At 43.2% G+C, this 10,777-nt stretch overlaps 1 protein-coding gene across 2 annotated transcripts in view; it reads right to left on the reverse strand.

Moving 5' to 3' along the window:
• LOC306820591 (dynamin-2-like) overlaps window positions 1-10,777 on the reverse strand; it is a 50,580-nt gene that overhangs the window by 23,534 nt on the left and 16,269 nt on the right. For both annotated transcript variants that reach the window (XM_079338470.1, XM_079338469.1), the window contains exons 2-7: window positions 9,569-9,642; window positions 3,546-3,695; window positions 3,258-3,461; window positions 2,697-2,795; window positions 2,337-2,497; window positions 2,119-2,261 (exon numbers count right to left, since the gene is read on the reverse strand). In XM_079338470.1, the coding sequence (XP_079194596.1) occupies window positions 2,119-2,261; window positions 2,337-2,497; window positions 2,697-2,795; window positions 3,258-3,461; window positions 3,546-3,695; window positions 9,569-9,642 (831 nt within the window). The remainder of the gene's footprint in view (window positions 1-2,118; window positions 2,262-2,336; window positions 2,498-2,696; window positions 2,796-3,257; window positions 3,462-3,545; window positions 3,696-9,568; window positions 9,643-10,777) is intronic.

The following is a 10,777-nucleotide window of genomic DNA, read 5'->3' on the forward strand; positions in this document are numbered from 1 at the left end:
CACCTGTGTCTTACACCTGTGTCTTTAGTCTCACCTGTGTCTTACACCTGTGTCTTCAGTCTCACCTGTGTCTTTAGTCTCACCTGTGTCTTACACCTGTGTCTTCAGTCTCACCTGTGTCTTCAGTCTCACCTGTGTCTTCAGTCTCACCTGTGTCTTTAGTCTCACCTGTGTCTTCAGTCTCACCTGTGTCTTCAGTCTCACCTGTGTCTTTAGTCTCACCTGTGTCTTACACCTGTGTCTTTAGTCTCACCTGTGTCTTACACTTGTGTCTTCAGTCTCACCTGTGTCTTTAGTCTCACCTGTGTCTTACACCTATGTCTTCAGTCTCACCTGTGTCTTCAGTCTCACCTGTGTCTTCAGTCTCACCTGTGTCTTTAGTCTCACCTGTGTCTTCAGTCTCACCTGTGTCTTCAGTCTCACCTGTGTCTTCAGTCTCACCTGTGTCTTCAGTCTCACCTGTGTCTTTAGTCTCACCTGTGTCTTCAGTCTCACCTGTGTCTTTAGTCTCACCTGTGTCTTACACCTATGTCTTCAGTCTCACCTGTGTCTTCAGTCTCACCTGTGTCTTCAGTCTCACCTGTGTCTTTAGTCTCACCTGTGTCTTTAGTCTCACCTGTGTCTTCAGTCTCACCTGTGTCTTCAGTCTCACCTGTGTCCTTAGTCTCACCTGTGTCTGATTACCTCTCAGTCTATTTAGTCTTTGGTTCCCTGTGTGTCGGTTCATCTCCCTGCTTCTTTGGATGACTTTGTTTTTGCTCCACTTGATTTTGGACGTTTTGGATTTATGACTTAAGTAAGTTTTTGTTGAATACATATTTAGTTTTCTTGGATCCTCCTCGCTGTGTTTCTGCCCGAGCTGTGACAAACAGTCAATGTAAAGCAGCTCATGACTGAACATGAATACAAACGAGGAGGCAGATCAAAGGAGGAACTTGTGAACGATGCAGCAGCAGGAGGGTCACAAACTAAAGAAAGATCTCAGAATGACATCCACCGTTCATCATTACGCAGGATTCATCTGCAATGTTTATATATTTACTGATTGATTAATGGTCAGAGAGCTCAAGTCTCTATCACTGTAAGATATTAATCAACACTTTGATCAATGATCAACTTTTAATTGTAGGCCACATGATAAACTCCTCCTGCTCTGTGACTGATGATGAGGATCTAAAGGTCTAATGATCGTGTCAGAGACGTGCAGGTGATGAAGAAGTGCTGAATAAGGACAAGACGTGTCTCTGTGTGTCTTCAGCTCAGTCATCTCTATTCAAACTTCAAATCATACTTGGTGGTGAATGTTCTATATTTAAAGATATTCATGTAAACTGGTGGAGCTATAGTTTGATATCTCTTTCTACATCAGTACCCCTGAGTACGCAACAGTTATCAATGAGACCCCTGATGATTCAAAGTCTCTGGCCCCGTCCACACGTATATGGACTCTCTCCCTTTTGGTCTCCCGTCCACATGAAAACTATTGAAAACTGAGTTTTTGATCACTGTAAACGAAGAATTTGAAAAATGCACTCCAAGGTGGAGATTTTTAAACACCTATGTTTACTTGTATTCGTGTGAACAGAGCTTTTGGAAATATGGATGCAATTAATCGACTTGCATGCTAAACATGCATCATAACCAAGACGGAGGGTTATGCAGCTAAAATGGCGTGATACTTGCTTTGGCATGACTTGCAGTCACAATATTCCTGGTACTTACTAACTTCATCTTCAAGTGTAACGCTAAGCAGAAACACCACTTCCTCATCCGTCCCAACAAATGAGTCCGATTTGTGTTTGTTTGCTTGATTCACCATTTTTCCAAATCGCCACAGTAAAAACAACGCTTGGTGTGCATGCTCACAATGTTCTTCTACAGTGTTCCATGTGAATGAGACAGCTATCATCACCACCCTCGTTGCAATGTGGACTGAGAGATTCTTTTAAAAACGGTTGGTGTGGATGGGGACGTGTGGACGTGGCCTCTGAAACTCCTAAATAAGTCTCCTTGTTGCACCAATCCCCTGGCTGCCAGGTAGTGAGGTAATGCTAATCTAATAGAGCTTGTACTGCTTTGCATGTGTATTTATTGGTGTGTGTCTGTGGCTGTGCTGACTGGAGTAAGGCCTTGGTTTTGCGTGCAGGGTCGTCAGGACGGAAGTTTTTGTACTCCTCCACCTCCTTCTCCAGCGATAACAGCTGGCTCTGCAGCTTACTGCGTAACCCTGGCAACGTGTCTCGGATGTGGTTGGTCAGTTGCTGGAGACAAAAGAAAACATTCAGTGGAACTTGCTTATGAAGCATGGAGTGTGCATGCTTGGGCGCGTGTCTCACTGCGTTGAGGGTTTTCTGCAGATGTGGTGTTCCCATGCGTTCTGCGATGTGTCTGTATCCAGGATGGGACAAGAAGAACTTCCTCTCAGCAGCCAAAGCAGCCCGGATGTCTTTCTTCCCATCAATGTCCTTTTGGCTACGGTTCACCACCCCGATGTAGCCTGAAGAGAAAAGAGAAGAAGAGGATGTTTGGACCCCTGAATGCAGCTCACAGGTGTAACAGAGAGGAACTAGAGCTCCACTATGTGCTCCTCGAAGAGAAGGGAAAAACGTAACCCTAACCCTTACGAGCGAAGCTAAATCTATATCCAACCTGACGTGTCATAATGTCTTTGTTGTGAATGTTTGGGGGGGTCTCACCTCTGCGGAGGGGCAGCAGTTTATTCTCCAGGATGTCTCGAGCATCTGTCCCCTCGTCCATCAGGTCCAGCTTCGTGATTACACCAATGGTCCTCAGCCCTGAACACAAAGACCACATGATCATCATTTATTGTCCACCTGTCATTTATTACAGATAAATGTGTCCCAATGAAGCCAGCTGACTTTTGATTAACCCCTCGTGGATCTGCTGTTGGCCTTTCTGAAAAACATCTTCATGTAATTTATTGAAATCCGAGGAACAATCAAACAAGAATCACAAAAGTTATTTAAGAACAACAAAATACATTAGACTTCAAATATAACTAAAACAATAAGATCAGAAATTAAAACTTGGAATGTCTGAGAGGTTTTAATGAGATCACTTTGGAAACTTTCTTTAACTTTTTTGTTTTCATTTTATATACCTTATCTGGTTTCTGGTTCTCACTCTGAGACATGCGTCTTGCACATCTCTGAGTAGGATCTGTGGACATGCATTAATGGGTACACTGGTCCTACATACAAACATGTTGTTTCAAAGGCGTCACAGGGTCCACTCACCCTGAGGATCCACCTCCTTGGCGATCTTCAGGGCATCAGAGTTGGCCAGGTCGGTGTTGGCCGGGGTGACGGCGAGGACGAGGCAGCTCTCCTTAGTGATGAACTGCAGCAGCATGTCTCTGATCTGCTGCTCGATGTCATGAGGCTGATCTCCAACGGCAACTTTGGTCATCCCCGGCAGGTCGATCAGCGTCAGGTTCAGCACTGACAGGGGGGGGGGGGGGGGGGTTCAGACACAGGCAGGAAACGTGGGGATAGGAGTCCATGTTTTTTGTAGGTGTGTGTTACCGTTAGGGGAGTAGACACGCAGGTTGATGGGGATGGGGGATATGCCTTTGTTGGATCCTGTGAGCCGGTCAGTCTCAGCTTCGATCTCCTGACGGACCTCGTCAAAGTCCACAAACTTGCGGCCCTTACAGTGCAGGAACTCTGCATACTCTGCAGGCAGAGATTTAGACAATGAGGAGAAGGATGAAGTAACGAGATTGATCATAAATACTTGAAGTCATCAGAATAAGACAGGAGTGGAAGGACGTAGACGTTCATTTGAATTTTTATTTCCTGTATTAGTGCAAAAATGATATGAGGTTGTGATTATTCCAAAAATCACCAGCTGTTATCTGTGTTTTATACAACACCTCTGTTTGCAGTGAGCAGCCTTTCCTGCACTACTAAAGAGGAGGACAGCTGATAGTTGGGCCTCCTCTGACTGCATCAACATGGTGTGGAAAGGTTGTTATACTCAGACATAAATCCAATGGCTCAAAAGAAAGCATGCGATCATTTTTCTCATTTATTGCCATTCATTCATTTATAGTAATGTGTTTGCAGATGTTCATCCTGCGACCATGTTGGAAGTAAGATTCAATGTGCAGCCCTTTGGCTTAGGGTCACACACTAAAGAGCATAAATACTTCATATCTTAATAATAACTTTATTTATATAGCACCTGTTGGGTTCTGGCTAGCCAAGTGTTCTGAACAAAGGATTCTGGCCTTCTAAAGCCTGAGGCCCCGTTTCCACGGAGACGCTGTGACAGTAAAACGACACAGTCGAGTATCTGATTGGCCTTTCGTTCACACGCCGTCGGTGTTTCACCCCCGTACATGTGGACATGCTCAGTAGTCCAGAACAAACATAAACAACAATGGCGGCGGATTCTCTTGTGCTATGAGCTTCAGCAGCTCGTTGTATAAACAGAACCTTGATATGAGACATCGTGTGTGTCGCCGCCCAAAGAGCATCGAACACCTGCAGCAAACAGTTCAACCTTTACCCGAGCACAGGGCGACCATACGCAGGGCGACCATACGCAGGGCGACCATACGCAGGGCGACCATACGCAGGGCGACCATACGCAGGGCGACCATACGCAGCGTTTAGCTAAGACCTGGGAGAACTCGCCGCACAGGGCGACCATACGCAGGGCGACCATACGCAGGGCGACCATACGCAGGGCGACCATACGCAGCGTTTAGCTAAGACCTGGGAGAACTCGCCGCACAGGGCGACCATACGCAGCGTTTAGCTAAGACCTGGGACAACTCGCCGCACAGGGCGACCATACGCAGCGTTTAGCTAAGACCTGGGAGAACTCGCCGCACAGGGCGACCATACGCAGCGTTTAGCTAAGACCTGGGACAACTCGCCGCACAGGGCGACCATACGCAGCGTTTAGCTAAGACCTGGGACAACTCGCCGCACAGGGCGACCATACGCAGCGTTTAGCTAAGACCTGGGAGAACTCGCCGCACAGGGCGACCATACGCAGCGTTTAGCTAAGACCTGGGAGAACTCGCCGCACAGGGCGACCATACGCAGCGTTTAGCTAAGACCTGGGAGAACTCGCCGCACAGGGCGACCATACGCAGCGTTTAGCTAAGACCTGGGAGAACTCGCCGCACAGGGCGACCATACGCAGCGTTTAGCTAAGACCTGGGAGAACTCGCCGCACAGGGCGACCATACGCAGCGTTTAGCTAAGACCTGGGAGAACTCGCCGCTAAACAGGATGTTGTGGAGGAAGTGGTTGTACTGTAAAGTTCCACTGCCCACTACTGGCCGGGCGGGAGAACTACATGGTTTTCAGACGGTCACAGACAGTCTGTAGTTTGAATCCAGAGTGGGGTCGTTTCGATGCGTCTCTGTCACAGCGTCTCCGTGGAAACGGGGCCTGATTTAAGTTTAGGTTCAGTTGAGGTTCAGAAGTAAAGAGGGAAAAACAGAATGGAATTTACGTAGCGATTACTGTGATTACTGTATATTTGCTTTGTGACTCAGGCTGAAAGGAGCTTTGTGTTCGGATTTCACACCTTCAATTAAATACAGATTATTAATTAATTAATGATAGTGGTATTTAATTAAATAATTTGAGACTGATGTTTGTAATATTTTGGTTTCCAGTTTACAGGGTGGTGCTCCGAGGTTTATTAAACTCAGTTTAATAATAATTATTGATTTATGTTAATAATTAAGTAAACTTAATTATTAAATTTAATTCAACAACTAAATTTTACATCATAAAACCCAATTTAATCGTTGGCCAGGTATTCGCTCCTGAAAACCCCAACACACCTTTAAAAACAACTGCTTCCAAAGTGCTTCACAAATACATCAGCATGTAGAGAGGAAGAAGTGATGGACAGATACATCAGCATGTAGAGAAGAAGAAGTGATGGACAGATACATCAGATACATCAGCATGTAGAGAAGAAGAAGTGATGGACAGATACATCAGATACATCAGCATGTAGAGAAGAAGAAGTGATGGACAGATACATCAGATACATCAGCATGTAGAGAAGAAGAAGTGATGGACAGATACATCAGATACATCAGCATGTAGAGAAGAAGAAGTGATGGACAGATACATCAGATACATCAGCATGTAGAGAAGAAGAAGTGATGGACAGATACATCAGCATGTAGAGAAGAAGAAGTGATGGACAGAAACATCAGATACATCAGCATGTAGAGAAGAAGAAGTGATGGACAGATACATCAGATACATCAGCATGTAGAGAAGAAGAAGTGATGGACAGATACATCAGATACATCAGCATGTAAAACTAAAAATAAGACTGAAGATGGTGACGTCACATCACAGGTAGATCATGAGAGATGATGGTAAAATGAGTAAGACAGCAGACGGCGGGAGAGTTAAATGTTAAAAGGAGTAGGAGTTATAAAAATAATAAGAGCAGTGAAATAAGAGCAGGAAGGGAGGAATTGAAAGGCTAAAACAAATAAGAGAAGATGGACGGATGGATTGGATTAAATGAACGAGGAAAAGAAGAGATTAGTAGAAATCTTAAAAGGAGAGATTACATGAAAGCAAATCTGTAAAAATGAGATTTTAAGAAGTGATTTAAAAGATGCCACTGACTCTGCCCGACTTTGGGACAAACAGAAGAGAGCTGCCTGAGGATCTAAGATCTCGGGGGGGTTGATAGGGGGTTAAAATGTCACTGATGTAACTTGGGGCGACGCCAAGACGGGTTTTTAAAGTAATCAGTAAGATCGCCAAAGGAGAGAAGCGAGAACAGAGGTGATGTGATGTTGTCTGTTAAAACCAGTGAGAAGCCTCGCTGCTGCATTCTGGACCAGTTGAAGATCAGTGAGTTAAACCAGAAAGAAGCGAGTTGCAAAAATCGAGGCAAGAAAAGATGAATAAGTGGATTAGTTTTTCCAGGGTTAGGGGAGCAGGTGGGAGTATTGATTTCACTTTTTAAAATCTGATTTGAATGAAGCGGGACTTTCTTGATGTGTTGGTTGAAGGTGAGGTGTGATATTAGCAGAGAATGGACCAAGAGTACAATCTGGCAGATGTTTTGGAGTGGATAATTGAAAGGAATGATTTCTGACTTTGATTCATTTAAATGTGAAAAACTTTGAGCCATCCAACATTTGATATCCTTGAGACAGTTAAAAACAGCAGCTCGGCTTACTTGGTCATCAGGTCTCAGCGGAAGGTATATCTGTGTGTCGTCCGCATAAAGATGAAAAGATGAAAAAGTTCTGGCGCTCCAAGTGGGAGCATGTAAATAGAAAATAAAACCTAGTAGTACACCACAGGTGAAGGAGGAGTAGTTACCTATGGTGAAAGTTCTGTCTAACAGATTAAAACCCAACTATGTGCCCTTGACATCAATTCAGGACTCTAGGTGTTCAGTTAAAATGGTCTCCTGTGTCTAATTACGCACTCAAGTTTAAAGAATTAAAATTGTCTCTGTCAGTAGCCAAGAGGAGGTCATGTGTTACTCTGACGAGGGCTGTTTCTGAGTGCTCTAAAACCTGAAACTTCTCAAAGAGGTCATTGTCATTCATAAAAGCTAAAGTCTGTGTTGAAACGACAATTTTGGATAAAAATGGGAGTTTAGAAATAGGCCTTAAATTACTAAAACCAGTGGGGTTAAGATTTGGTTTCTTTAAAATAGAGTCCCCATATATTTCCCTCGGGATCAATAAAGTATCTATCTATCTATCTATTAGATACATGGGGACGTGCGCACTGCCACTGTGCCACCAGCACAGATACTGGGTAAGATACTGGGCCCAACCGTGTCCATAACATCTTTGAGAAATTTAGTCGGTATGGTGCCAAGGCTGCACGTAGCTGGATTCATATAGATAGATACATACTTTATTGATCCCGAGGGAAATTCAAGAAATCAGAGATCAAATATCTGATCAAATCGCCATAGATATGGGGTAAAATTGCTAAAATAACTAGAAATATGTCTGTGTGAAAGTAAAACAATGTCGAGGGGATGATCTGATAATGTTGTGAATTTAATTTGTAAAAAACGTTAAAAATGTCCCACGTCTCATCTGACAGGGGGCGGGGTTTGTGATGCAGTCTCAGATTTTAAATACAATTCTAGGGTTAGCCCTGTTGGATAAAATTAATTTGGAATAAAAGGATGCTTTTGCTTCTTTTATTGCTTTCTGGTAACTGGTCATTGCATCTTTCCAGATTTCATAATTAACATATAAACCTGACTTTTTCCCATTTGCTTTCTTTTCTTCTATAGTCCCTTTTTAATTCTTGAATAGCATCATTAAGCCATGGCTGATTTTGGACAACTGAGTCCAGGGTGGTCTTACAAATACTGTTACAATTGGAGACTAGCTAGATCTAAAGAAGCAGCAATAAAAAGATGTAAAAGTTGTCCAGCTGAAGTAGGAGTAAAAACACGACGAGAGACGGGTAAGAACAGGTACAAATGATAAAACCATGCTAAATAAAATCAGTTTATGGTCGGACACACAGATATCCTTAGTTTCAATGTTGTATGGGCTGAGACCAGGGGTATCCAAAGTGCGGCCCGGGGGCCATTTGTGGCCCTTGAGTGGATTTTTTGTGGCCCTTAACTTCAAATCGAAGAATCAGAAGATTTTGGCCCCAGGCCTCATCAGATGGCATATTTCGTTCTTTGTTTCTTCTTCATGTTAGCGAGGGAGACCTATAAAAGCCTGACTATTCTTTACAAAAAATGAGAACACAACAGTTTCCCACTGCAGTTAGTTATTGTGTATTTACATTACAAAAAGTTCCTTCCAATATTTAAAAAAAACAAACAAAAAAACCCTGTGGCCCGTGAGCGATTCTAACGCCACAATTTTGGCCCGCAAGAAAAAAAGTTTGGACACCACTGGCTTAGACCATGATGCAGAACCAAATCAAGTGTGTGAGTGGGAACTTTGACTCCTTGAATGATGTGAAAAGAATCCAAAGAATCAGTGCTAAAAGTCTGAGTGGGACAGCAAACATGAATGTTAAAATCACCTAAAATAAGAACCCTGTCAAAACTGGACATGAAATATGATAAATAAATAAATAAATAAAAACAAATCGGAAAATTTCTGGATAAAAACATTATTATTGACATGAAGGTGTTCAAAAGATAAAAAGGTGTCGTTTCCAGTGGGTGTACATGTAAACTCTTTCTTGTGAATAACAGCGACCCCCCCAGTCCCAACCTGACAGTCGGGGTTGATGCAGAAGGGTATAATCAGGGGGGTTGCCTCTATGAGTGGACTATGGTCTCCCTCAGTTAGCCATGTTTCAGGTTTTTATACAAGAGTGCACAGTGGTCTGCTGAGTAATGGCTCGTTTGGGGGAAAGTGCTTTGAGAGAGCTGGCAGGGTTGCTGGTCGTTGATTTATGAGTCGGCATCGGTGAAGAAGAAGGTGCACGTTCGGGTGAGGGGGTGTGGTATGTCTACAGTCACACAGGTGGAGATGGTTGAACAGTGTGCTGTATGTTGGCTGCACTTTCTTTGCACTTAGTTTAGTAAGAAGTCAACTCGCCTGCTTTGCTGTTCACCAGCTGCAGGATGAGAGGACGACGGGTAACGATGCCGGATCCTCTTGGCAAGAAGTCCCTGACAGAGAGAGAGAGAGAGACAGTCAGGTCAGGGAGGAGGACTCACAGAGAGAAACAGAAAATGATCACTACATGTTGAATAATAGCTTTAATGACAAACAGAGATCATCTTTTATCTTCAGACATTCAGAACATCAGATAGCTCATTCAACTCTAAATCCAAAACAGGATGTGATGATGATTTCTTAAACATTCAGCTCAAAGATCCATATTTTGATTCACTATGCCTTTTTCAACAGGCATGGATCAATCCCACACAGTTTAAACAATCAAATTATTTCACTTCTACTCAAACAGGATAAAGACTGACCCAGCTAACTAGCGACCAATAAGCTTAATACATGTGGACTGTAAAACATTGTCCAAAGTGTTAGCACAAAGGCAAGAGAAAGTTTTACCTCAGATTATTCATAAAGACTACGTGGGATTGATCAAATATAGGTCATCAACAGATAACATGGGCTGACTTTTACATGAATAGAACAAATGTGTGTCCTTTATCAGCCAGTTAAATGGGCTTTCTTATTTGCTGCACTGTCAAAATGTGTCTTTGGTCGTTATCTTCGTCGATGGATAAAAGTGCTAAATTCATGAGCTGCAGTTTTCCTTAACAGGATGACTTCTCCGTTTGTAACATATCTAGATCAACTCGCAGGGACGCAGTTTTAGCCGACTCCTCTTCACAGTTTTTCTTGAATCATTGGCTGCACTGATTACAGGAGAGGCCAGACTTAAAGGTGCTCTCCTAACCTTCTGGAACATTTCATTTTAAATGGTTTCAAAAGGCATTAAATATTTGGGAGGAGACTAAACACAGACTATAACTCTTATGACTCACAGACTGGTTGGATTGAAGGATAAGTGTTTAAATATTCAGAGTTGTGTCCTAGAAAAATGTCTCTTTGCCAACAAAGCCCTTAATGCATACACACATATATGCAGTCTTTTTACGCACTCACATGCTGCATGAGAAACAGGAAAGAGTAGAGCTATACTTAGGACTACCGGTTTCTGAAAGCGGTAGGAAATGTGTCCATGGATAAACAACAATAAAGGTAAAACCCTTCAGAGGAGTTGGGAGAAGGATTTAGAATAAACACTGGATGATGAGATTTGGGAGATGATTCTTTCAC

The sequence above is a fragment of the Symphodus melops genome, assembly GCF_947650265.1.
Source record: "Symphodus melops genome assembly, chromosome: 2".
Lineage (NCBI taxonomy): Eukaryota > Metazoa > Chordata > Actinopteri > Labriformes > Labridae > Symphodus > Symphodus melops.